This window comes from Trichosurus vulpecula, chromosome 4, assembly GCF_011100635.1.
Source record: "Trichosurus vulpecula isolate mTriVul1 chromosome 4, mTriVul1.pri, whole genome shotgun sequence".
Lineage (NCBI taxonomy): Eukaryota > Metazoa > Chordata > Mammalia > Diprotodontia > Phalangeridae > Trichosurus > Trichosurus vulpecula.
This window is the reverse complement of record NC_050576.1, coordinates 199,156,842-199,184,337: the sequence shown is the minus strand read 5'-3', so window position 1 is coordinate 199,184,337 and position 27,496 is coordinate 199,156,842. Positions and strand designations below refer to the sequence as shown.

Genomic DNA, 27,496 nt, shown 5'->3' with positions numbered 1-27,496 from the left:
ATACAGTTGTAGAATTTCCCGCGTCCACTTCAGAAAATATTCAAATATTTTTCAAATTCAAATTTAGGAACCCACCTCTCTTACCTCGAATCAAGCTCTTTTCTCGGCCCAGCGTCCCCTTCTGGCTTCGTTTTAGCTCCTAAAAAGTGTTAGCGACCCAAGACAAACATATCATGCCCCGGGGTCCTGCATTTCTTTATCCACCCTATCCACCCCCAGATCTCGGCTCCTCTAGTCCTGCTTTAGAAGCTTCCCTAGGAGAGTGTGCAGACACATGTATGTTGGTGGGGATTGGGTGGGGTGGAGATCAGGGTCTTCCGAAAGTCAGATTGTTTGCAATATCCTTGAGCCCGCGGTCTTGTTCCACCCAACCCGACAGAGGTTAGCAGTGGCGTAAGGAAGAGCCCGGGAAGTCTCCAACCCGGCGGGAAGAGATATGGGATGGGCACTAGGACCCGGGGAGGGGGAAGGGTGGTTGCAAGAGCCTAGAATCCGAAGGGCGCTAGGGCCGCGCGGCGTCCAGGAGGTAGAGCTAGACTGGGCCTGCCTGACTCCGAGTTGCCTAGGTCTGCCTGATGGAGCCGGCGCCCGAGCAGCGGCTGGAGCCTGAGCCCGGGGCCGTGCTGGTTCCCGCTGGCCGCGTGCTCAGGTGAGCTTGGGAGGAAAGGGGGACCAGCTAAGACCGAAGAGAGGCAAAGACTGGGAGGCAGGACAAGCAGGGCAGAGGGCCTTTGTTACCGCAAACTTTGTGGACTTAGGTCTCTCTGCTCCCGCCTTCCTCCGCTCTAACCCTCTCTTCCTCTTGCAGCCCAGAGGAGTTATTCGCAGCCCGATCTCGGGACCAGAAGCTGCCCCTGCGCTCCCACGGCCAGAAGCTCTTCCTCCCCGACGGCTCCGAGGCCCAGGAGGAGCAGCTGCGGCTGTGTAGACAGGAGCTGTGGACCCTCCTTGCGGAGGAGCGAGTGGAGCGACGGTGGGAGAGACTTTGGGGAGGGGGTGGGAGGAAGGGGGAGAGAGGAGAGAAACTAAGGCGTGTGTGTGTGTGTGTGTGTGTGTGTGTGTGTTGGGGGTACGTGGTGGGCCACTGTCTGGATATTTACAAAGTTTTCGGGGAGAGAAAGACAAGGAAGAAGAGGAAGGGGACATGATGTCCTGACGACCTCAAAGAAAGCCACAGTTCAGGGGGTGCTACCCCAAACCCGGGGGAGAAAGACCGTTTGTTTGTTTTTAACGGTGATAATTTTAGAACTGATTTTCTGTCCCTTTTCCATTCCCCTCCAGGGGCAGCTTGGTGACTGCCGAGTGGAGTCCTCAGGATGGGGTGGTAACTCTGAAGTCCTTTGCAGTGAGTGCTAGCACCCAGCCGGCGGACAGGGGGACCCCTGGTGACCAGTAGGCACCCTCCTCCACCTTTATAATTTCCGTTATCTTCCATGTAGGGTAAATTCTGGCAAACCATGGGCTTCTCTGAAGGGGGTCAGCAGCGGTTATACCCAGAAGAGGCCCTGTACTTGTTGGAATGCGTAAGTTGCCATGGAATGGGGATGGGTACCTGATGTGTCGGAACACTTTTCTGTCTTAGTCTCAGCTGCCTTATTTGTAAAACAGAGGTAATTTGTGTGGCAAGTGCTTTGCAAACTATACAGTGTCTTCTGTTGAGTGTGTGGAATTTTATTTATTGGAGCAAGTATTTTTGTATGGGATGTCCGAGCAAAAAGGAACTTGCAGACTGGTTGAGATTAGAAAACTAAGACACATACTTCAATTATATCTATGTATACTACGTGCCTGGAACATTGCTGTTGTGGTTGTCGAGTCATGTCCGACCCTTTGTGAGTCACATCGAAACTGTCAGGTATGCGAAAAAACCTGGTTGTTTGGATGATCTTAAGGCCAGGATTACAAATTCAGACACTGAGCAACACCTGGTGAAAGTTTTTACCAATCTCAAAATTTGCAAATTTTGTACTTGCATAGTACAAGACAGCAATCCTGCTGACTTTTAATGAGAACCACCAATATTTTAAAATGTTAATAATTAAATTTTCAGATGCTGTTTTTTATAAGTTTGTAGCATTTATACTTCTGAAGTTATCAAAGTTTTCACCTGTACTAAGACTTTTGGAACAACTTGTTTACTCTTCACAAAACTAGAGAGGGCAACCCATTTATTAACGTCAGGGCTCTACCCAATGCAGGGGAGGCCTTCTGTAGGTCTTTAACTTTTCTCCAGGTAACAGTTCAATCCTCTAGCTGCCTCTGTATCATCCCTTGGTTGCTCATATGACCAGCCCATTTTTAATTTTGCATCTCTTGGATGCTTTCTCAAATGGAGAGCATTGTTGGCAATTCTTAGGCCCAATGTATATATCTATGTGACCCTTTTGGGTCATTTGTAAATTTGAATTTTTGCAAATTATGTTGTCCCGTGATTTGCAGCTATCTAGCATCACCGCAAGAATACTGGAATTTAAAAATAAGTTTTCATCCTCTGGTGCAGCTTGGGATCATTCCAAGCACTATGCAATTTCCGCGATACAGTATGGCCTTGCTCTCTTTGTCTCATTCATTCCTGGGCCCCAATTTATTGTCTATTTATAGTCACTGTCCAAGATATTTGTGCTGGTGGACTAATCCAGTGAACCACTCATCTAACTTGGACTCGGTGGTCTGGACAACAGACATTCTCTGCTCATTGGTTTGTTCCTGGGTGGAATGTTTAGGACTTCTTTTGAATGATAGTTGATTTCATTGAGGAAACTCTGTGATATTCTGAGGCTTGATGCAGTCAGTATTGTTTCACCATCTATAAGAATCCCTTTTTTATTTGGACTCTGCACTGTGACTATAGCATCTGTGACCTTGATGAGAAACCTTTTGGCAAGCATTTAACTTTCTGTTTTACCCCTCATTGCATATTATCAATCAGAGGATCATGGATGAGGTTACCTCTTGTGTTTGCCTCTTTAGTTAAGGAACTTTGTAGAATCTTAATACATGCATGAGAGATACCTTGTTGGGAGAGGGCTTTCGAGACTGCATTTTGCTCTACCAAATCACTTCCAAAAAAAAAAACCCTATCTGTGATTTTATTGTTTTTTAAAGAACTCTAAATGATGAAGCTCTCCTTCCCTTACGTCCATTTGCTTCTGGGCTAGGTCATAGGAACATAAAGATGAAGCACAGCATACTCCCTACCCTTAAGTAGCTTGCAATAGATCGGCATATCACAATCCTTAGGCACTACCTTGAGCAGTGGTATCCAACTCAAATAGAAACCAGGGCCACTAAACCGTATACATAAGGATTCCTTAGAAATTGACTTAGAAAATCACATATTAATAATATTCTTTGTTTTGTTGTATTTTTATTTCTTTTTCTGTTTTTTGGTTTTTTTGGGGGGGAGCAGGGCAATTGGGGCTCAGTGACTTGCCCAAGGTCACACAGCTAGTACATGTGTCAAGTGCCTGAGGCCGGATTTGAACTCAGGTCCTCCTGATTCCAGGGCCAGTGCTCTATTTACTGCATCACCTAGCTGCCCCTTTATTTCTTTTGTTAAATATTTTCCAATTACATTTTAATCTAGTTCAGCCAGTACTCAGAATGTGGGCTGCATACAGCACCCCAGACTTCATGTTTGCTATGTATGGACTATAACACTGAGAGGTTAAGTGATTTGCCCAGTATATTCCAGAAGTGGAATTTAAATCCAAGTCTTCCATACTGAGGGTTACTCCCTATCCACTGTGCCACATTGTCTCTCCTTTTTTTTTTAATAGTCATATGATAAGCACAGCAAGACCTAATATTCAATATAATTTCCTATCAATTGTGTGTATAAATATGTGGTCTGATACAGAAGCAGAATCCTGCTTCTTTGCATCTACTCTTCATCAAGGATAACGTTCCATGTAAAGATTTTATGAAGTTGAAGAATTAGTCATGTGAGTCCATGGTTTCTTTTTAAATTTTAAGTAATAGATTTAAATTTATTTTATTTTTATTTTTAATTTATGGATTAACACAAGCATTTCTATAACACAGTATGATAAAAAACATGATTGCACATGAAACTGCAAACCTATTATGTACAACTTGCCATTCCTTTTAAATAATAAAGTTGTCATGTAAGTTTTTTTCTCCTCCCTATCCTACCCTAGGGATGGCTACTATTAGACACAAATAAGTATATATGCATGTAAAATTAATATACATTATATATTAATACATGTAAAATTAATCTATACATATTTCTATTTATCAGTTCTTTCTCTGGATGTAGATAGCATCTTTCTTCATCTGTCCTCTATTTTTAATTTGTATATTTATGATAGTCAAAATGACTTAGTTACACAAAGTCATTCTTAAAACAATATTGCTGTTACTGTGTACAATGTTCTTTTGGTTCTGCTAACTTCACACTTTGTTATTTCATGTAAGTCTTTCCATGCCTTTTTAAGATCATTGGAGCTTATTATTTCTTATTAGCACAGCAGTATTTTATCACACCATACACCACAAATTGTTCAGCCATTCCCTGATTGATGGGCATCCCTGCAATTTCCAGTTCTTTGCCACCACAAAGAGAGCTGCTATAAATATCCCATTCACATTCAAAGTTATAATTATGATTTGTGAATTTCCCTCCATCTTATTTTTACACTATTTTCTTTCTTGGCCTCTCTTTTTACCGTATCCCTGTTACCTTATCTTCTTCTCCCACTCTTCCACTTCCCATCCGACCCATCCTTCCAAGAGTCCCTCCCTCCTCCTACTCTCCCAATCTACATACACTCCTGAAAAACTCTCCCCTGGCTGTGAGAAAACTGAGGCACTAATACACTGTTGGTGGAGTTGTAAGCTGATGCAACCATTCTGGAGAACAATTTGGAACTATGCCAAAGGGCTGTAAAACCAGGCATATTCTTTGATCCAGCATTCCAGTTACTAGGTCTATATCCCAAAGAGATTTAAAAAAGGGCAGAGGGAACCTATTTGTGCAAAAATACTTATAGAAGTTCCTTTTGTAGTGGCTAAGAATTGGAAATTGAGGAGATGCCCATCAATTGGGGAATGGCTGAACAAGTGGTGGTATATGAATGTAATGGAATATTATTATGCTCTAAGAAATGAGCAGAGTTATTTCAGAAAAACCTAGAAAGGCTTACATGAATTGATGCAGAGTGAAGTGAGTAGAACCAGGAGAACATTGTATACAGTAATAGCAATATCGTATGATGAACGCTGTGAATGACTTATCTAGTCTCAGCAATACGATGATCCAAGACAATCCCAAAGGACTCATGAGGAAAAATGCTATCTGCCTCCAGAGAAAGAATCAATGGCATCTGGATACAGACTGAAACATACTATTTTTCACTTTCTTTTTTTTTGTTAAAATCTTTTTCTGCAAAATGACTAATATGGAAATGTTTTATGTGATTGCTCATGTATTACCTATATCAAATTGCTTAGCATCTCAGGGAAGGAAGGAAGGGATAAAATTTGGAACGCAAAACTTAAAAAAATATTAAAAATTGTTTTTACATGTAATTGGGGAAAAAATAAAATATTTTTAAAATGTTGGGGGGAAGCAAAGTCTCTCCCCTACCATTTTCTTACCGCTCAACATGTTCAGATGTACATGTTGTTTCTTCTTCAACCTAGATGAGAGTGAGGTTCGGGCATTTGCAGCCCTCTACCCCCACTTGCTTCCTCTATTACTATTTTTTTAAAATATCTTTTGCTTAATATCTGCATTTCCCAACATATCCCTGCCCCAAACCAGAACCTTCCCATAACTTAGCTGTTTTTCAAGAGCTGCGATGACTGAAAAATGTATCACCCTGCTCTGAATGTAGCTAGTCTAGTCTTTGAACCAGGTGAGCTATAGTCCATCATGAGGCCCATGCTCAAAAGTTTGGTTGGAAAAAAGTTGGTGTAGAACCTGCCAGAGCTTTGTGCTTTGATGGCACAACCTTCAAGAAGTCATGATCTCTTATATTTTGAAAGGCATCAGGGCTGGCTGACTTTTTTCCCTATGTCCTACTACTGGGAGATTTAGGTCTGCTTTTCTACATTGGAAGATGGGGGGGAGAGGGAGGATGAAAGTAAGGAATAAATTTCCTCCCATTTACATATACACAGACACAGATGCACACACATAGACATGCATGTGAATGCATGTGTATGTGTGTGTGTCTGTGTCTGTGTGGATATAATTGTTTGCATCTTATCTCCCTCATTAACATGTAATCTCCTTGAGGGCAGGGACTGTTTTTGTCTTTATTTGTATCCCTCGCCTTTAGCACAGCCCCTGGAAAACTGTAAGTGCTTAATAAATGCTTGTTGATAATAGAGGGAAGAGGGAGTACTTATAGTCAGAGCTTTGGTTTTCTCTCTTCCAGGGATCCATCCAACTTTTCTACCAAGACCTGCCCCTGTCCATCCAGGAGGCCTATGAGATGCTATTAGCCCAGGGTACAAGAGGCTTTCTGCAGTACCAGGTATTCCCCCATCCCCCGCCCCTTAGGCAAGGGAAAAGGACATCAGTGGGTGAACTTCACAGACACAAGTCAAGAGCAGCATGTGTCTGTTTAGCAAATAACCCGAGTGGGATCCAAATCTACCAACTCACAGGTTAGAGTCCTAGAACCAGTAGTTAAAATGTAAGTCCCTTGGGGGCTGGGACTTGTTATTCTTGTCATTGTATGCACTGTGCTCGGTGTATAATAGGTACTTTATAAGTGCTTATTGAATTAATTTAGCTAAGTGACCCTGGGCAAGTCTTCTAACCTTACTTTTGAGCTTCAGTTTCTTCATCTGTAAAACAAGGATAATAGTTACTGGTAAGTAGGACTTAACTCGATGGGATATTTTCAGGATGTCCTGAAGAGTGTTTTCTTTGTAAAGTACTTATGTAAATGTGAGTGGGCTGTTAGGTGGTGCAGTGGCTAGAGCACTGGGCTTGGAATCAGGAAGAGTTCAAATCCAACCTCAGACACTCTCTGCATGACCTTGGGCAAGTCACTTAACCTGGTTTGCCTCAGTTTCCTCATTTGTAAGATGAGCTGGAGAAAGAAATGGCAAACTGATCTAGTATCTTTGCCAAGAAAACCTCCCAAAAAGGGTTCATGAAGAATCAGACACTACTAGAATGGCTAAATGACAACAAAACTATAAATGCGACATGTTGCTTATGCCGTCCTAAGTTTATACCAGCGGAGAAATGTCACCTTCCTGTCCAGATTCACAACTAGGAATTTTACCCAGTAACCAGTGCTAATGTTGAGATACTCCAAGAATGTTCTTCCCCATCAGTATCTTGGGTTTTGGAGGGAGGAGGATACCTCAGCATTTAAAACACAGAATTTCTCTGCAGCTTAAAAACTAATGGCCAGAGCCAACTGGCTGTTGAATTCACTTGATTTGTGTGTAGAGCCCTGTAAGCATTTGGTGGAAGGAGGGAACCTGGGAGAAGGGAGGTATAAGGGAGCAGGGCAGGAAAGAGAAAACAGGAATCTAGCAATACAGTTTCTGTCCTTCGGGAGCTTATAAGATACCGTAGGGAGTGTTGAGTAACCAAGGCTGGGAATTCTGTGCCAGGAAAGAAGACTGTCCAGAAGATTCCCCTCTTTCTCAGATTGGGGTGAATATCTGACATCTCCCTTCCTTTCTAAGGTTTTCAGCCACCTGAAGAGACTAGGCTATGTGGTTCGGAGGTTCCAGCCTAGGTAAGACCTTTCGAATTATTGTAGACCGGGGGATCTGGGGCAACTTGGTTGCTCTCTTTCTATCCCAGGTCCTTTCAGCTGGCCTTCTTTCCCGTGTGATTAGGGTAGGTGCATTGCTTAAATTTCTTGTGGTCTCTAGCACTGTCTTGACCGTATTAAGTCAAGTAGGAGATTGGAAAAAAATCTAGCAGACTGATGGGGGTGGCTAAAATGATCACAGTCTAAAGTCAAGCAATGAGAAGAGAAACAAAAAACTGGGGGTGATGAGAATCTTGTGCCACCTGCTGTAGCTCAGAGAACAAACTGCTGGCCAAGAATAGGGTCGGGAAAAATTGGGATGATTTGCAACCCTACCTTTGGGAGTAGGATGGGGTCCATGGTGCATTACCCTCCTTCTCTACCCCCTTCTATAAGGGAGCTATCATATACATATATGTGTGTATGTGTATACACACACACATATGCACACATATACATGTATAGATAACTGTCTATACATATGTGTATATGTACACATATGTATACGTATCTGCATATATACATACACACACATATAGCACACTTTACATACCTTAAAACATTACATCAATGTCATTTGTGATCATAAAGTATCCAGCTTCGAATCATTTTCAGTTTAACTTGATTATTCAACAAATAAATATCCCTTCCTTCAAGGAATCAGCAGTCTTGTTTCTTTTAATCTGTTAATTGATGTTCTGTATTCTTAGGCTTAATAGTCTTTTATCATCCTCATTGATGAATTTAAGTTCACCAGAGTCAAAGCCAGTTAGTTTAACCTGAGGTCACACCCTATACTCCAAATCCCAACTTACCTTCTCATAACTTTGTATTATTAAGGGCTATAAAGAGGGCTAGGCAAGAATAAATGGAAATTTTTCCCGTCGCAGAAACCTCCCCATGTGATCACCTAATACACATAAAATCCTAGCTCTAGGGTGTATATTTTTGTCCTTGCTCTTCTTTCCAGTCTTGGGGTTTATGGCCTAGATTTCTTTCTTAAGGACCATGCCTTAAACCCAAATCATTTTGGGTTTCATTGATTGGCCAGCAAATGATTCCAGCCCAAGCCTCACTTGGTCATTGTTTGGGCCTTGATGGCTCAGAGTGAGTATAAGTATCAGTTATGTCTGTTTTGGACAGAAATCCTGAGATTCTTCCCCTCCCAGATTGATTTTTTCTTTCTTTTGATTGGGTAAAAGAGGCCATTCTTTGCCTCATTTCTTACCTAGCCTTAATTACTGAATGGGCATTGCCTCAGTCAAACTGGGACCTGAGAAAGACCTTAACTCGAAAAAGCCAAGGTCTCCCACTGCATCTGGAGCCATGTCCAGTCCTGATCTGTATCTAACCCCTGGACCCAGGTGGCTTCTGAGGAGAAAGTGAGTCTGGCGATTCTGCACAGCCCTTTCTCATTTAAATCCAGTTCACTCGCAAGTCATGGCATCACCTTCCTGACATCACGTTCACCTTCAAGAACGAGGGACAACCCACGATCCTGGCTCTCTACCTTCTCTTCTTGGGGGATGCAGCTCGGAGGATGCAGATAAGGAAAGTGGCTATAGTGACCTCTCTGTTTTTCTACAGCTTGGTCCAGTCTCCCTATGAGAGGCAGCTTAACTTGGAGAGTAGCAGTATTTGGAGCTCTGAAAAGTATCATGGAAAGAGAAAGAGGAGGAATTCTAGTCCTTGGTAATGGTTCCAGATTATAACAGCCTAGTGACTGCTCTTGGGGGTAGGATGGGGGTGTGCAGTGCTGGGAGAGAGCAGCGTGGAGACAGGTATGTGGATTCATGGGAGGAGGTGATAATGAGGGCTGTGTGTGTGACCCCACCAACACTAAATTCCTGGAGACACAAATACTAAACATTCAGCTACTTGGGCTGAAGATTTGGGCTAGCTGTTTTATGGCACCAGAAATTCTTCTCCTCTAGGGCCAGCTTTGATGGTGTGCCCCACTGGTGATACCTCTGGGATCAGATGTGCTTCTTTCCCACATCCTTCAGGTCCACTAATAAGAAACCCAAAGTGCTGGAGAATCCTCTGCCAGAGGTGATTGGGACCAATGAGAGTCAGGCAACTTCAAGCCAATGTGCCCCCAGCCAGAACAGCAGATCTCTGGAGGAGAAAGCCCAGGAATCAAGCCATGTAAAGGATCCAGGGGGCTCCAGTTGGCCTCCTGAATCCCCAGAGCAGGTCCCTGACCAGACAGAGCATCATGGTAGGACCCTGAAGGGAGGAAGAGAAAGCCAGGATAGAGCAACGGATGATAATGGGAACAATGGAGCTTGTAAGCCCCGATGGGACTTTGAGAAAATTGCATTCCCTAACATGGCCTGCGATCGCCCCCATACCCTACTGCTTGCCCCAGCTCCAGAGTTGCTCCCGGGGAATATTGCTGCGAGGGAGATTGATGCAGCCTCTTGGTGCCAGAAGCTAAATCAGCGGAAAGAGAAGCTTTCCAGGAGGGAGAGGGAGCAGCAAAGGGGGACTACTCCCTTCCGAAGTGATGTGAACGCAGACCCCGAAGTGCAGCGCTGCACCAGCTGGCGGGCGTATAAGGAGCTGCTACAGCGGCGGTGGCAGCAGCAGAAGACCTGGAATCGACACCCCAACTTGTGGGACCAGCCAGTCACTCCCCTGCTGAACCCCAGCCAGGCAGTCAGCCCAGGTATAAGTGTCTTCTGATCTTTTTGGCCTCCGTTCGCAGCCAGGTTCCTCGCTAAATTCTAAGAGGGTCAGTTTGGTATGCTACTTAAGAGGCAGGCCTCACTGCTTTGAAATGGGATATGGTTTTAGCAGGGCTGCTTGACAATATGGGGGAGCTTTGGGCCTGAAAACCATGCATTGCAGACTCAACAGGTGAAGTGCTGCATTGAAGAAACTTTACAGGTGATACTGGCTGCTATCCTGGGCACCCTAGTAAGAGCCATTCAGGACTCTAGGCTAGGAGAACGTGCCCTATGGCAAAGGACCAGAGAGAGACAAGTCAAATGATCATGGGAATTAATGGGAGGATGAGGGAAATAGGATTTGTCCATCTATAAAAATAAAGGTTGAATGGAGAAACAAAGTCTCTAAAAATACGAACTGTACAGAAGTGATAAAAATAGACTTGTTTACTACGACGGGGGTGGATACCTTTAACGCTCGAGGGAGGTAAGTTTAGGACAAATGAGAGAACCCTGTCACTCAACAGATATTTAGATTATGGAACTCATTATTTCAAGAAATGGTGCAGGCTAGAAATGCATGGGCTTTGTTTTGTTTTTTTAATGTTCAGATTAATTCACAGACAACCTCTCCATAGTGGATTCTATTTTTTTTTTCCTTCCCAATGCAGCCACTGCTCTACAACAGATCTCCTTACTGCAAACCACTCACCTCACTGATGGAGTTGATGGGTAGGTCTCTAGCGTGGTCTTTCTCCAGTTGTTGGGAAGTCTGGAGCCCCCTCAGAGTTCTTAGAGGCATTGGGTCCTCAGCACCCCAGATATCCAGTTTTGATCTCTGCCATAAAGTAATTGGGCTGGAAGGGAGAATCCCTGCCCTAAGTTCTCCAGACTAGGGCAACTCAGCAACTGCTGTCCTCTTCAGGAGCTAAATAGGGGTAGGGGTGCTAGAATGAATGGACATATGTGGGCTCTCTCAGCCTCCAGGATTGGAATGAAGGAAGTATCTGGAAATATTAGTTCCTGTCCTAGTTAATGAGATTATATTTGTAAAGCACAGTGCCTGGCCCATAGTAGGCGCTTTCTAAATGCTTTGCTCCCTTCCCTCCCCCACTTCTTCCCTTATACCATTTTAGTCTTATGGCCCTTTGATCTCTTTTTTGTCTATCAGTAGGCTGTTGGAGAAATCTGGGGACATGGAGATCAGTTTTGACATCTATCAGGCTGATAGTGTATCCAGTTTCCGGAAAAATGACCCAGGAAGGCCATATGTTCGGATGTGCATCAGTGGGTATGATCCGGAATAAGAGCTGAGGCCTAGAAGCAAACCAGCTCTCTCTTTTCACCCCTATCCTCCACCCCCTTTTCTCTTGAGATCGTGCCATAGAAGATTGGATGAAGCAACTTGGTAAACAGAAGACTACTAGGGGACCTGTAGCTGTGGTCAAATATTTTAAGGACCATCACATGGAAGAAAGATTAGGCATGCTCAGCCTGACCCCAGAAGGCAGAACCAGGAACAATTAGAGGGAATAGGGAGGAGGAATTTGCGAAGGGGGTTAATGTAGGCTTTAATCAAGGAAATTTCCTAACAGTGAAAGCTGTCCAAAAGTGAAATAGGGTGCCCCCCAGAGGTGGTGGGGTTTCCCCTCATTAGAGATTTTCAAGTGAAGGTTATCTGTAGGAATACAGAAGGGACTATTAATATACAGAGATCAGGGGTTCTTATCGTTGTTTGTGGCAGTCTGGTGCAGCCTCAGGAGCCATTCTCAGAATCAGTTTTCTTAAAGTGCATAAAATAAAATGCCTAGCATAGAGGGGGAAACCTGTCATATTGAAAAGATCAAGACTTGAGATCCTGCCCAATCCTGCAGTTGTGGTTTCTTCCCAGTCCTAAGCCCTTAACTTAGGAGACTATTTTCCGTTACCTAACCTGAGGAAGGATTTGTAAAGAGGACCTCACCACCTGTGTATTTTTGTTTGTTTGTTTTGGGTTTTTCGTTGTTGTTTAGGAGACAATTGAGTTTAAGTGACTTGCCCTGGGTCACACAGCTAATAAATATCCCCAGGACAGATTTGAACTCAGGTCCTCTTACCTCCAGGGCTGGTGCTGTATCTGCTGTACCACCTACCTAGGCTACCACCAGTATATTCTGAGGCCATTTGTGTGTGTGTGTATGTGTTGGGGGTACCTCTGCCACAATTTTTGTCATCCTTCACAGTAGTCAAGTTGGGAAGGGACCCACAAACAAAGCCAGTGTGCTCCTGAGCCTTGGGGAAACTTTGAAGCTAGCATTGGTTCACCTTAACCATTAATTTCCTGGCTCAGGGCCCTGGGCTGAGTCTGGGGAAACTTGGGAGGTTTGACTAGAGTTATGGGCTCTTTCAATGTCTCATTCCACTCTCTACAGATTTGATGAACCTGTCCCAGACCTGCACACCCTCAAGCGGCTGTCCTTTCAGAGCGGGGATGTTCCCTTGATCTTTGCCCTGGTGGATCATGGCGACATTGCTTTCTATAGCTTCAGGGATTTCACACTGCCCGTGGACCTGGCACATTAACCACTTGGCCTCCAGATCTCATTGGGATAGCCTCTGGCCTGGGTCAGAGGTAGCTACCCAGCTGATATGATGGGGGAAAGCATCGCTTCAGTTTTGGCAAGCTTTGCTCTCAGGAATGACTTTACCACTCAGACCCCTGATTCTCAACTGTTTCCTGTATTGGAGCCTTCATCCTTTACCGATGTTCATCGAAGCCTAAGCCATCTCCACAGGAGAGCAGGCTTAAAAAAATGCCGGGCAAGTTGTATTGCCTTAGTTGGGGAACATTCCTCATGTTCACTCTGATTCTTTAGTAGTGTCCTTAGGACCTAGTACCTTTCCTCCCACAGGCCAGATAAGAGAATCTTGGTCCTGTTTTAATGTAAGAAAGGTTGGATCCATCTGGGGAAACATGGATGAGGCTAAAATCATTAAACCCCTTTCTTATGTCTGCTGTGACTGTGTATTTTAGGGTAGTTTGTCAAATCTTACCCACTCATCTTCCAACCCACGAAATTCCTACACCTGGAAGCAGTGGTCAACTCTGTCCTCATTTCCACTTTTGTGACCTTCCCTAGAGGACAAAGACCTGTGTGGTCACCCACTATTATTCCTGTGTCATCCATCTAAACTCATTTCTGGGGATGGGGGTGGGGGACAAGAATGTTTTCTGCCTCATACCAGATGAGTAGGCAGCCTGGCATCACTTGATTCTAAAGCATTTTCCTCTATTTTTAGGTTTTGAGTAAGGAGAGTAGGGTAAAACTTAGCTTTCTCCTTTCTACTTCCTCAGGACCCCTTCTCCTTGGTCCTGCTCCTTCCATGTCAGAGATGGTAGGTTGGTTTCTGTAGCAGGATGGTAACACCTTCTGCCAACTCTCAAGGTGCCAGGGTAAAGAGGCTGGGTGTACAGAGAGCCATCCTCTGAGCTGCAATAAGGCAGCAGCTCTAAATTATTCTGTGTGGGAACAGCTGTTCTGTGGGACATATCATGGAGTCCCCATGTGTCCCCTGCCTTCCAGGCTCCCACATTCACCAGCTCATTCACATTGGTTCTACTGCTATCAACAAAAGGGCCAGAGCCAAGCCCCAAAGCCTTTCTTATGCCCTAAGGGTTTGGGATGGTGGGGTGGTGAGGCTATCTGAAGTTGGGAGGAAGAGTTCTGGCTGCCCACCTCCAACTTAGTAAGATGCCAGACAATGTTTCACCTTCACAAGTCTAGCCATCCACCCAAGCCATCTTACTATCTGCATGCCCAGGGAACCCCATTCCACTTCCCCCAAACAAAACTCTGGTCACTTCTGGTTTAAATGTCGTCCTCGCTTATGGTGTAAGCACTCTGTGGGCAGGCACCGTCCCTTTTAAAAATTCTTTGTATCCCTAGCCCTTTGAGGTAGTGACTGGCATCTAGCAAGCACTTAATTTTTTTTTCATTCATCCTAGAAACTGGACGTTTTGTCAGCTAATAATCCTTTATTAGTGAGGTAATAGAATTGACTCTCTTTGGAGCAGAAGCGAACTTTGTGAGTTTATAGGCAGGAGGACAGCCCCTCCCCAGCGTGGCCGTCCGTGGTAGTGGGGGATGGTCTAGAGGGCAACATTTCGAGAACTACTTCACGCTTCCCCCCGGCGGTGGAACACAGGGTGGGGCGGGGACAGTAGTGCGGCTCCCAGGTACTCCCAGGTACTCCCAGGTAGGCCAGGAGGTGGGCGTGGAGTCCCATCTCATGAATATTCACGTTCAGCTTTTGGCCCGCCCTTTGCCTTCTCTTAATTCAGGGATTGGTCGTTCTTCCCCCACCCCTCCCGCCTCTCCTCCCTTGGCTTATTTTCCAGCTGTTCTTTCCCAGTTCCACGAACTTTCGTCCTGGGAGTCTCTTGGGGGCCGTCGGGCGGGACCGAGGGAACACCGTTCCCTGAGCTTCTAGGGAGGATGGGGCGGGGCGTCGCGGTTAGTCCGGAGGATCGCAGCCCCTCCCCGTTCTTTATGTAAATAGCTGGGCGTGCTCCACCTCCTCCCCGGCTCGGGGCGGTGGAGGTGACCAGGAAGGAGACCGCTCCTTAGCAGCCCGTGGGCCAGGCGAAGGGGAGCTAAACCAAGCCGGCTGCAGCCTCCAGGAGACGCCGAGGCCTTGGGGCAGCGGCCAGTCCAGAGTTGCAGGTGAGAGACGGCGTGGGGGTGAGTCCACCACCTGGGGATCTGCCCCTTGAGGGCGCCCGGGGATCGGGGAGGACAGGCTAAGGTGGGCTGGGTGAGGATGCGCGTGGACGGAGGCCGGAGCTAAGACCTCCGAGGGTCCGAGGAGTTCCGTGCAGGGACGCCGGTGGAAAGTGCAGAGCTGGTGGTCTCACGGTCCGATCGCCTGGCGGCTTCCCGGGAGAGCGCAGCACCTGTAGAAAGCGGCGCCCGCCCGGAACTTCCCTCCGCGTAATCCTCCTGTGATTGGTTATGGAACTTGGGTTTCTAGTTTGCACAATCGTTTTTGGGGCTTGGCTAAGGTGGAACAGGTGCCCGGCCCCAGGTGGGGGAGGGGGTGCCGCGCCCAGGGGCACGCCAGAGTTTGCCTGGCCAGAGCGTCCCCTACCCTCTCCAACCCCAGCTGCTGGCTTTGGGGGCTTTTTCCTGCTTCCTAATCCGGAGAGTTACTTTCTAGCTCTCCTTTCCCCCAGAAGGGACCTGTTGGAGCCATTTAACCCTTGAGACTCACCTCCGGCTCAATGCGTGCTGGGGCTCTGGACTCTGTGAGCCTCTTAATCCGCAGCAGAGCAGACACAGGAAGTCCGACGGCTATTTTAGCCCTTTCTCTCTCTCTCTCTTGTTCTTCGCGGTACCTGTGTTTTCACACATCCTTCCCCTCCCAGGCTGTTTTGGACACTGGTTGGGTAGAAAAGCTGGGACCTTAAGTCGGGGAGTCAGGCACCTTTGCCCACATCAGAGAGAGGGTAGGAAACAGAGATTTGAGGAGAAATGGAAAATCCCAGTGTTCTCCAAGTCCAAAAAAAAAAAGGATCTTGGAGTCATTCTTAATTCCTGATCTGGCTGGAATGTTTGACCACTGTCGTAATGAGAGCTGGGAATTTACAGAGGTTTAGGAGGAGGACCTCACACCCACTTTTCCTTCCTCTCCGACTCTTTCCCCATCTGCTTCTGGAATGGGTCTGAGAGGGCAGCTCCCGTGCCAAGGTAATTTCTGAGCTGACCTCCCTATTCTGATCTTGGATTGGATTTTTAAAAATCAGGGATCTGTCTTGGCCATTTACTTGAGGCCTTAGCGCACATGCTTCTGGTGTAGTGGGTTGGAATAAAATTGTGTGGTTTTGTGGACCTGGTGCTGCACGTGGTTATTGGAAAATTGGAGTTAATGAAAAAGTCTGTTGCCGGGGAGGCAATACAGCATGTCTACAAAGCATACAAAGGCCTAGAGGGTCCAAGACCTGGCTAGAGTGTGGGGCAGGGATAGAGAGAAGCAGATGAAAAAAATAATTTGAGGCATGGAGGAACGAATTAGAAGAGGGAGGATAGGAACCTGAGTCAATAAACCTTTATTAAGTGCCTTTTCATGTTGGAGGCATTCTGCAGAAAGCTGAGAATTTAAAGAAAGGTAAGAGACAGACCAGTTCTCAAGGAGCTCACAGGCTAAGGTAAGGTTGGGGGAGGGGAACAAAATAGGAATAAGCTTGTGTATAGCACCTACTATGTGCCAGCAATGGTGCCAAGTGCTTTAAACGTTACCCCGTTACCTCACAGGGTCAACAAAATGGTCCAGAAGGAGATTTCAAAGAAGGATTTGGATCATGATAGAAATGTAGAGGTCATGTCATCGTAAGATCGCTGGTTTGGAGGGAGGCTTCGCAATAATCTAGTCCAACCTTTTCATTTTACGGATAAAGATACTGTAAAAAGGGAAGGGATTTTTATCCAGGATCTTACAGGTAGCAATTACATGTCAGAATTCGAAGTCTGGTCCTTTCTCTTTAAATCCCATGGACTTTCCCATTTTACTACTGATAACTCCATTGAAGCCTGGCTTGAGAAATGAACTCACTTGCCCAGGATCACAAAGTGAGAAAATGGGAGAGCCAGGACTAGATCACAGGTCACTATCTCCTTCCAATCCCCTACCTGTTTCCTTTACACCAAATTAGCACATTTATAATAATAATAAAAGATAGCATTTATATAGTCCTTTAAGGTTTGCAAAGCCCTTTCCATATTATTAACCCCATTTTATAGATGAGGAAACAGGCCAAACAAATTCCCTGGAGTCCTGCAGCTATCTCAGGCAGGATTTGAACCTCATCCTTCTGGACTCCGAAGTCTAGCACTCTATCCACTGTAACTAACACCTAGCTGCCATTATCTATAGCAGGGCTGTCCAACCTTAGGTTTTTATTGAAACAATAGACAATATATTTTGATTTGCCATTTTAGTGAGAACTCTGCAGTAGCTTGGCTTCGTTTACTAAAGCATTTATGTAAATTTCTATGCTTGTAGGCGAGCACATAAATTGCACTGTGGCATCATTTTGGACAGCCCTGATCCACAGCATGTCTGAAGCAGGTTGGTCAAATAATTTTGATGCTACTAGGCAGAATTTCAAGAGACTGAGATCACCATTGTTTCCTAGGTGGAGAAGAGTGCAAAAATGTCTCTATCCCCACTCCCCACCTTGGGACAAATACCTGCATCTTTCTGAGGTGACAGTATGGCATTGAACCTGAGATGAATATAATAAGTATTTATACAGTGCTTTAAGGTTTGTAGAGTGCTTTAAAGTGTTATCTCATTTATTCTCTTGGAATCCTAGTGAACTGAGTGCTAATATTATCCCTGTTTTACAAATGAGGACACTGAGGCAGAGAGGCGAAGGAGATTGTCCAGGGCCACACACAGCTAGTAAGCATCGAAGTTTCAGGTCTTCATGACTTACGACGCTTTCCATTACATGCCCTACTAGTGACTCGAGAAAACTTTTTTAACCTTTTGTTTTCTGCATACTTTGAATCTTGACCTGGGATTTTTTGGGGTCTGTGTATGTGTGTGTGTGTGTTTGTTCGGGTGGGGGGTTATAATGGTAGAGTTTCAATTGGCATTGTATTTTTGGATCAAGGACAGAACCTGGTTGACCAGCACCCAGTTAAATGGCTGGTTCGTGGGTGCTTTTTTTCTGTTTCATAGAAGAATTAGGGGTTGGAAGACCAGGGTTCCCTACAGCCTAATTTTAGGCTTTTTCTGAAACTAACTTGGGAGAAGAGGGGCTGGCTTAAGTTAGAGGGAGTAACCACTGCTGAAAGTAGCCAGATTGCTCCTTTGACAAGTATTGGAGAGAGAGAGAGAATTAGTTGTGTGTTGTGTTTCGAGTTTGCTCTCCTGAGCTTTTAGGCTCATTGTTTCAGGTCCTCCATCAAACAGGATGTACAAATTCCTAGAGTGTGTGGTCATTAGACATAGTTTTCCAGGGCTCAGGCAGCCTCCTGTTGCCTTCTGGGGGGACCTCCTATTCTACAGAAGACTTTGTGGAGATCTTAGTTCCAGGGCCCTCACCACATTGCAAAAATGCCTTGGCTCCTTCACTATTTGAAGTATCTGGTCACTGGACTTGTTATATGTGGTAGAGATCCCTGCTCTAGCTCTAGGTTGCCCTGGTTGCTCATCGATGGTGCATCCCACAAATGGTAACACTTTTGTACTTGTTTGTGGAGCTGTTAGGGCCTGGGCCAAAAGTAGTGGGCCAGGGCATCATTAACCTTGATTTGTGTCATGGATCCCTTTGGCTGTCTGAAACCTATGGACCAACCTCTTCTCAGGATGATGTTTGTAAATACAAAAAATGATATATCATTACAAAGGCAACCAGATATATTGAAATACAGTTATCAGATATTTAAAACAAAAACCAAAAAAATTTATAGAGCCCAGTTAGGAGAAGCAAGCACAGATACCTAGAGTGTCTGGAGTTGGAAAATTCTTGCAGTGGGTCCAGTGTCCTAGGACTTGGCTAGCCAACTTACTCTTCCAACCTAGGCCTGGTGACTTTTCAAGGACCATGGGGGAATTGCTCTTCATTAGTTGCTTATGGAATTTTGCTTGAGCAAAAAAAGTTCTCACCTCTTAGGTCCCCTCTCTGGCATGAGCCAAGGAGCTTCTTAACCTTCTTGGTGACTTTTTTCATTTGCTGCCAAATCTCTACAGTTAGGTTTTGAACCTGCTATGGAGAAAAGAAATGCATAGTGAATCCTGAATATTTATTCTAAGTGAGCAGAGATCAGAGGTTCAAAGACATAGAGCATATAGAGCCTTTTGAGGTCTTTTGATCTAACCCTCTCATTTGAGGGCCAACAACAAGAAGCATTTATTAAAAACCTACTCTATGCCCAGGGCACTGAGCAAAGCCAGGAACCTGAGGAGGTTAAGTGCCCGGCCCTAGGTAAAAAAGAATGGGACAGAGCAGGGAGTGACTACAACCTTGTCTGGAGGCAGTGAATCGGTCATATATTTAGGGGCTATCCTCCTTGTTTGCACTTGCCTAGTAGTGGCCTTCTTTGGGGATTTGGCCTGCTTGCTTTGAGGGAGATCTTCCCCAGGGCCTAGCAGTGGAATGAATGAATGAATGAATGAATGAATGAAAGATTTGTTAAGTACTGAACTATCTGCTGGGTGCTAGCAATCATAGACTTATCACTTCTTTCAACAAGCTTACGTTCTAATAGAGAAAATAATGTATAAGTAAAGGGGATTTGGAAAGTTAAGGGGGGAGGGGAAGGAGGCATACTCTAGTGGCAGCTTGGTCAGAGATGGCCAGCAAGCAATGCAAAGGCCTGGTTCCTGACAAAATTAAGTGAAAACTCACCTTTCAGAGTCCAAGGACCTGGGGCATGTGGTTCCAAGGACAAGGATGGCAGGAGTGTAGACAAGCAAGACACTTACATAGCACTCACTATATGCCAAGCCAGTGTTCTGGGGAATCACCCCAGTAGTCCTTCCCTTTTCAAGGGAGCTCGATTGAATTCTTCCTCTAGAAGAGGCTTCTCAGGAATGAGTAGGGCAACTGCCCTGTTTCTATGACCTTCAGGAATTTAAAGACCAGAGTTTACTCTTGAGGCAACTGGCCCAGTGATCCCAGGGCTTAGAGTAGGTGGACATCCTGGGAATGTAACTGAGTGCTTGGGTGCTGAGGGGCCCAGGCATGCTGCAGGGCCAGATAATCTCCTTAAAGCAGGTTAGGAAAATCCTCAGGGGGCCAGGCTACTGGACAGGGTTCTCACCTCAGCCAGAAGACCCTGAGCATACGTTCTTTTGCTGTCTGGAGAAACTGAGGCTGGGATGCAGTTTATCTCAATCTTTTCCTGGGTCAGAGAAAATGGGAGGCCCTGTCTGGCCACTCTTTTTGTGCTTCTGTTGTTACTGAGTCATTTTCATTCCTGTCTGACTCTTCCTGACCCCATTTGGGGTTTTCTTAGCAAAAATACTGGAGTGAGTGGTTTGCCGTTTCCTTCTCCAGCTCCTTTTACTGATGAGGAACTAAGGCAAACAGGGTTAAATGACTTGTCGAGGGTCACACAGCTAGTGTCTGAGGCAGGATTTGAACTCATGAAAATGAGTCTTCCTGATTTCAGGCCCGGTGCTCTATCCACTGCACCACCTAGCTATCTTTTCTTTGTACTCCTAACTATCTGTTTTCTTGAAAATGGCTGTATATCCTCATAGCTGTTCGTCAAAATCCAAGGAAGGGAAAGAAACTTGGAAATGGAATTGGGGCATCTGAGTGATGCTCCTAAGTGGCTCCCCCCACATCACTCAACCAAAACAAATGCTTGGTACCCTTACTTGTTCTCTTTCTCACTCCCCTCTCCCTTTTCTATGTGCGTCGGTCTCATTTTCGATCGTTTCCTCTATCTCCTCACCCCTCCAGTCATGGTACAGCACAGAGGGAGTAGAAAAGGAAACAGAAATTTTGGAGTTGAAGGGGCAGCAATCCAAGGGTGTAATCTTTACATTTCTTACTTGCCCGACTTGAGCTCTGTTTCTTTGGAATTTTGGGGCTTGTCATTTTTCCTCTGGCTGCCACCTTTTGCTTTGGAATATTAGTATCTTTATCTGGCCCTACTGGCATGGTGGTGGAGGGTGGCAACTAAACCTTAATTATCAGTAACAGGCTCTTTCTATGGGCTTGGTCCTGGGGGCTGCAAAAATAAAAGTAAAATAAGTAGTCCCTTTCCCCAAAGGAGATTGCATTCTATCCAGGGAGGTAATGTGTAGGGGGAAGGGCACAGGAGGCTGGGGGAGCAGAGAAGGCTACGTTTTGGGATGGCATGTGAGGTGAAGAGGTGAAAAGGGACTGTATTACAGGCATATGCAAAGGTGGGAGATAGAATGTTATGCATGAGGGACAGCAAGAATCCTGGTTTGTCTGGACCAGTGTGAAAGAGAGTAATTTATTTAAATAAGCCTAGAGAATTTAGGGTTTAAATCCCTACAATCTGATTTTCTGAACCTGTTGGAATGTATAAGATTCTCTCATTCTCCCCCTCTTTTCCCCTCCCCCTCCTCCCTTCCTTTTCTCCCTCCCCCTCTCCCACCAGCCCTCCTTAATAAGGTGTGACTGAGTTGTGGTTAAATCTAATTGAATGTGGTAGCAGGGATGGTAGAAGAGGAAGAGCTCTCATAATGTCCTTGAGCACAGTGCCATCCTCACCCTCCCAAGAGCAGTCATGTTCATTGTCATAGCTGACCCTTCTCCTTTGTGGTGGTGTGTGAGGTTGGTTCAGGACCTTAGTCAAGGTTTCATTTCTTTCAGGTTGGGGAATGAATCTTGATGGGACTTCTAAGAGGCATCTCCTTAGGCATCTTAGGCACTACAAAAGCTGTTTTAGTTGTTAGAGCTAGTATGGGTTGCCAGTCAATCAGTAAGCATTTACCAAACACCTACTATGTGCCAGGCACTGGGGATACAAAGAAAGGCAAAAGACAGTACTTGCTCTCAAGGAACTCACAGTCTAATGGGAGAGAAACCTTGTAAACTATCTACAAATAAGCTGTATACAGAATAAATTTGAAATAATTAACTTAAGGAAGGCAGCTAGGTGGGACAGTGCATAGAACACTGGCCTTGGAGTCAGGAGAGCCTGAGTTCAAATCCAGTCTCAAATCCAGATACTTACTACCTGTGTGCCCCTAGGCAACTCACTTAACCCAATTGCCTCCAAAAAATGGAGGAGGAAAAAGACACTAGAATTAAGGGGAACTGGGAAAGGCTTCCTGTAAAAGATAGGATTTTAGCTGGGATTCGAAGGAAATGAGGGAAGCCAGAAGGCAGAGATGAGGAGGGTGAACATCTCAGGCATGGGGGACAGCCAGTGAAAATGCCCTGACTCAGGAAATGGAATGTCCTTCTTGTGACGTGGAGGCCCAGGTCACTGGATAAGGAGCAGCATCAGTGAAGTGTGTTTTAGAAAGCTCATTCATTCATCAACAGTTTTGAGTCTTGGGAGGGGAAGGTGTTAGAAGACTGGAAAGGTGGTGGGAGGAGGGGCAGGTTGTGAAGGTCTTTACAAGCCAGAGGATTTTATTTGATCCTCAGTGATGGAAATAGTGGCATGAGCCCAATGGCCTTTCGATCGCCTCTACCTGTCATTTGGTACTAGGCTCTACCTCTGCCCTAAGTGGAAGAGGGCATTGTGTAATGGCGCATGATTGACATGATGCCAAAGCCACAGCTTTGCAGGATGTTAGAGAGGAGAGGACACCTTCTTAAATTAGCGGCTTACACCGTAGAGTTGGATCATCAGGGAAGCGTATTTTAGAAAGCTCATTCATTCGGCAGGCCTGGGGACTATGAAATGGGCATGTATCCTCTTGCTGCTTGCCGAAAATAACATGTTGGTCTAGTGTGGCATAGAAAAGATTCATCTCAGTTTGGCCCTTTTCCTTCTGAAAAGGAGTAGGATCTCCTGTCATTCTTCCTGGCCTGCTTCCCATGTCCATCCCCCCAACCTCTTCTCCCATAGCTCACTATCTGAGCTATTCCCTGATCCCCTGGGAGCATGGGATCATGCATTCAGAGCTGGTAGTACCTCAGAGATCATCCAATCCAACCCCCTCATTTTAAAGAGAAGGGAAACTAAAGCTTACAAATGTGGAGTGATTCAACCAAGGTCACACAGGTGGTTGAGTCAGGATTCCAACCTGGATCTTCTGACCCCAAATCCAGCACGTCCGCACTGTACCATACTGCCTAGAGCCCTCTTCTCCAAACTCTGCCAAAGTTGCTCATCCCAATCCTTTGCTAGGGTTTGACATCTTTCTTTTCTGCAGGACCTCTGAAACAATGGCCAGGTAGGACTAGCTGGCCACTTGGATCAGGCATCCCCAAATAGTACTATCTTAGAAGAATTAGCTCCTATCCTTTCATCTCTCCATCAATCAACAAAAATTTTTATTAAGTGCCTACTCTGTTCCAGGAAAACTTTGAGATCCTAGGGATAGAAGTACAAAAGAGAGACAGTCCCTGCCCCTCAAGGAGCTTACTACATTCTACTGTGAGGGACAAATAAATATTTACAAGAAATAGTAAAAGAGAGTAAAAAAGAAAGAGTAAAAGAGATTATACATACATACACATGCAAAACATAATTTGGAGGGACCTCTTTTGGAGAGAAAGAGTTCTTCAAAGCAGTGACATTTAAAAGGGTGAACCTTGAAAACAGGGGCTCCAAGAGCATTCCAGGCACATGGGAACAGCGCGCAAAGGCGCAGGAGAAATGTTGTGTGGGGAGTAGTAAGTAACCCACTTTGTCTGGCTTGTAGACTTTGTAGAAGGAAAAATATGTAATAAGACTAGAAAGATTGTCATTGTTCATCCTTTAATTCTTGAAGAGGACCAGTGACAGCAAGAGGGATTTAAGTGAGGCAGAGCTATGCAAAGCCATCAGCCTCACTCTTTCCTCCAGAGTCATTGGAGTTCAGTGGCAAGACATAACTCAAGAAGAGTGGTGATGGCCTAGCAACTGGAAAGATGGGCTGGAGCTAGGGTATAATGGGCTTTAAATGCCTAACAGAGGAGAATGCTTTTTATCCTAAAGGTAAAGGGGACCTTTCCACCAAAGCTTCTTGAATGAAGTGTTCAAACCTTTGTTTAGGAACACCAATTTGGCAACCATGTGAAGATGATTGAAGAGGAGAGAGACTGGGTGCAGGGAGGCCACTTAAGAGGCTATTGCCATAGTCGAGGCAAAGGACGATGGCCTGGACTAGAACAGTTTGGGTATGAGTGAGGAGAAAAGATGTTAAGGGGGTAGAATGAACAAGACTTGGTGACTGACTGGACGTGGGGAGTGAGCAAGAGTGAGAAGTACAGGATGGCTCTTAGATTTTGGACCTAAAGCGGTGAAGACTTTCTTTTCTTTTTATGTTTTATTTCTTTTATTTTTAATATGTGGAATAAAACAAGCATTTCCATAACACAGTATAATGAAAAAAAGTGATTGCAAGACTTTCTAAGAGAGTGAAAGAGAGGAAAGTTACAAGTCCTTAGCATGAGGTGATGGCAGGGTCAAGTAAAGGTTTTTTAAGGACAGTGTATGTTGGGGCATGTTTGTAGGCAGTAGGGAAGAAGTTAGAGGATACAGAAAGATAGTAAGTTATAATAATGAGAGAGGGGGTGATGGAAATGGCAAAGTGTAGGAGCCTGTAGGGGATGGGAGGGCTCTTGCAAAGAGTTTTATGAGGAAGATTTTCTTTACTCTGAAGCTGAAGCAAAAGGACAGAATGGCAATACCGGTCCTCTGACTATGAGATATAGAATTGGGAAAAAGATGGAGCTCACAGCTTTCTCAGATTATCCTCTGCAGGGTGAGGACATTTTTAACCAATTTCTCACCCCCTTGCTATCTGGCTTCCCATCCCACCACTAAACTCAGATTGTATTCTCCAAGGTTACCAATGATTTCTTTACTCCTAAACCCATTGGCTTTTTCTCACTTCTCATCCTTTCTGATTTCTCTACAGAATATGACATTGACAACTCTCTTTCCTGGGTTTTGGTGACACTCCAGTTCTCTGTCTGCCTGTCTGACCATTCCTTCTCAGTCTCCTTTGTGAGATTATCAGCCATATCCTGCCCCTTATGGGGGTTTACCCCAAGATTTTATCCTGAGCCTTCTCTTCTCTATCTATACTTTCTTTTGCTGATGGCATTAACTCCTGTGGGTTTAATTATCATCTCTTTACAGATAATTCCCAAATCTACATATCTGTTCCTCTAGTGAACTCCAGTCTTGGACTGTAGAGTACAGGCTAAGGCAGTAGAGTGAGAGAATACTAAAAAATAGAAAGGGTCCAGCTTGTGAATGGCTTTACAAGTCAGAGGATTTTATATTTGATCCAGCAGGTAATAGGGAGCCATCGGAGTTTGAGTAGAGGGGTGAGATGGCCACACCTGTCCTATATATAGGAAGATCACTTTAGCTGCTGAGTGGAGGTGCACTCAAATGGGGGAAAAACCCAAAGCAGGGAGACCGAACAGAAGGTTGTTGCAATAAGTTTCAGGAGAAATGTTGTGAAGATAGAATTGCCAAGATTTGGCAATAGATTGCATGGTGGGTGAGAAAAAGTAAGGAGTCAAAGATGACACTGAAGCTTCAAACCTGGATTACTGGGACATGTCCAATAATTGGCGATTGGAATTGAGAGACAGGAGGTCAGGGATGCTAGATTAATAGGTCTGAGAATCACCTGTCTAGAGATGCTCCTGATTCTCTTTCCTTTCCCCAACCAGTCACATTGTGATGATATATAAATGCATATTCCCTTCCCTCCTTCAGATGACTACTCTAGGTTGGTTTCTCCTCTTCCTGGTCAAACCTCATGACTCCTGTTCCTTTTGCTGATACCTTTCCCTCTGACTTCTTGAGTTAGGAATTAATCTACTGTGATTTGGTGGAAAGGGGCCTTCTTTTTGACAAAAAGAGAGCAGAAAGTCAACTCTGTAAAATAGTAAACAAGCAAAACCAGAAGAAACAGAAAGAATAATCACAACATGTAGTCATATGCCAACAAAACTGAAAACACAATATAGAGGAATACTTTTAAAAATATAAAATACCCAAACCATCAGAAGACCAGGTAGAGATCCTAAATAACCTAATCTCAGAAAAGGAAATAGATTTAGCTGTAAGGGTACTACCAAAGGGGGAAAAAAATAACTCCTGGTACTGATGGGTTCACAGTGAAAATTCTATCAAACTTTTAAAGAACACTTGGTAGCCATACTTCACAAATTATTTTCAAATGTTGAAAATGAAAGTACCCTGCCAGAAATGAGACAAATATAGTTCTCTAATACCTAAGCTAGGGAAATATAAAACATGGGAAAAGCAAAACAAAACTGTAAGCCAATACCATTAATGAACATTGAATCAAATTTTTAAATAAAATTCTGGCAAACTAAAGCAATTTATCCAAGAAATTATTCATTATGAGCAGGTGGAATTTATATTAGGGATGCAAGAATGGTTGAAAATTAGGAAAATGATATAACTAATCATATTAAAAACCAAAATGTCCAAAATCACATGATCATCATAACAGATACAGGAAAAAAACCTTTGATAAAGTACAATGCTTTTTTTATGCTAAAAACCCTATAAAATATAGGTAAAGAAGGACCTTTTATTTATTTATTTATTTATTTTTTTTAGGACCTTTTATTAAATCATAAAAAGCATCTGTCTAAAAACAAAAGTAAGCACCATATGCAATGGGGATGCATTAGAACTTTTCCAGTAAATACAGGCGTGAAGGAAGAATGCTCATTCTCCTTACTGTAGTTCTGGAAATTGCCACCAAGGGAAAAAGACAAGAGAAGGAAATTAAAGGAATAAAGATAAAAACAGTCTGGTACTGGTTAAAAGTGGAGAGAATGGAATAGATTAGACAATGGGGAATCAGAAACAGTTGTGTTTCAATCATGTTTGACTCTTCATGACCCCATTTGGGGTTTTCTTGGCAAAGATACTGGTGCGTTTTGCCATTTCCTTCTCCAATTCATTATACAGATGAGAAAACTGAAGCAAACAGTGTTAAGTGACTTGCTTAGGACCTGACTTCTCCAGGCTAGTAATTGAGGGCAGAGTTGAACTCATGAAGGTGAGTCTTCCTGACTTCAGGACTGGTACTCTTTCTACTGTGCCACTTAGCTAGCTGCCTGGGTCTGAAATGAGATGGTGGTTAATATGACAATAGTTTGTGTAGCAACAGTTTGGCTAGCGGCTGTTGTGGGGATGAAAGACCAACACAAGCCCAAGAACAGGAATGCTGCCAGCATAGGTTCTTTGATTTGCTTTACCAAGGAAAGTAACTTTAAGGGGTTAACAATCTTACTTTAATCTAACATACAAATATAACTCACTTAGTTCAGGAGGAAAAGCCAGCAACCTAAATTTCAGAGCAAATACAAACAAATTACAAACATACACAATATAAACAGGACCAAATCACAATTTATAGTTACCAGGAAAGCATCAACATCTG

General features: G+C 44.5%; 2 protein-coding genes across 3 annotated transcripts in view; both read left to right on the top strand.

Moving 5' to 3' along the window:
- The first annotated feature begins 534 nt into the window (after positions 1-534).
- On the top strand, positions 535-13,415 carry TSEN54 (tRNA splicing endonuclease subunit 54). Of its 2 annotated transcripts, none has more exons than XM_036758269.1 (11): positions 535-649; positions 809-973; positions 1,282-1,345; positions 1,440-1,523; positions 6,408-6,506; positions 7,681-7,733; positions 9,339-9,443; positions 9,758-10,422; positions 11,095-11,155; positions 11,598-11,714; positions 12,835-13,415. In XM_036758269.1, exons 1-11 carry the CDS (start codon positions 576-578, stop codon positions 12,983-12,985), a joined length of 1,638 nt encoding a protein of 545 aa, XP_036614164.1. In that variant the 5' UTR covers positions 535-575; the 3' UTR covers positions 12,986-13,415. The 2 variants fall into 2 exon arrangements, with proteins under 2 accessions (XP_036614164.1, XP_036614163.1); XM_036758268.1 differs by having other exon boundaries at positions 575-649; positions 11,595-11,714.
- A 1,608-nt stretch (positions 13,416-15,023) lies between these two features.
- Positions 15,024-27,496, top strand: part of LLGL2 (LLGL scribble cell polarity complex component 2) — a 69,093-nt gene continuing 56,620 nt past the window's right edge. Inside the window, exon 1 of the mRNA XM_036756390.1 lies at positions 15,024-15,126. The gene's annotated coding sequence lies outside the window, so the exon portion shown is untranslated. The remainder of the gene's footprint in view (positions 15,127-27,496) is intronic.

What these genes read in the sequence shown, in the direction of transcription:
- TSEN54 (XM_036758268.1), top strand. Translation starts at nt 576, where the DNA reads ATGGAGCCGGCGCCCGAGCAGCGGCTGGAGCCTGAGCCCGGGGCCGTG. An exon ending in CCCTGTACTTGTTGGAATGC is followed by an intron (nt 1,524 to 6,407) that starts GTAAGTTGCCAT and finishes TCTCTCTTCCAG; the next exon opens with GGATCCATCCAACTTTTCTA. An exon ending in CTCACTGATGGAGTTGATGG is followed by an intron (nt 11,156 to 11,594) that starts GTAGGTCTCTAG and finishes TTTGTCTATCAG; the next exon opens with TAGGCTGTTGGAGAAATCTG.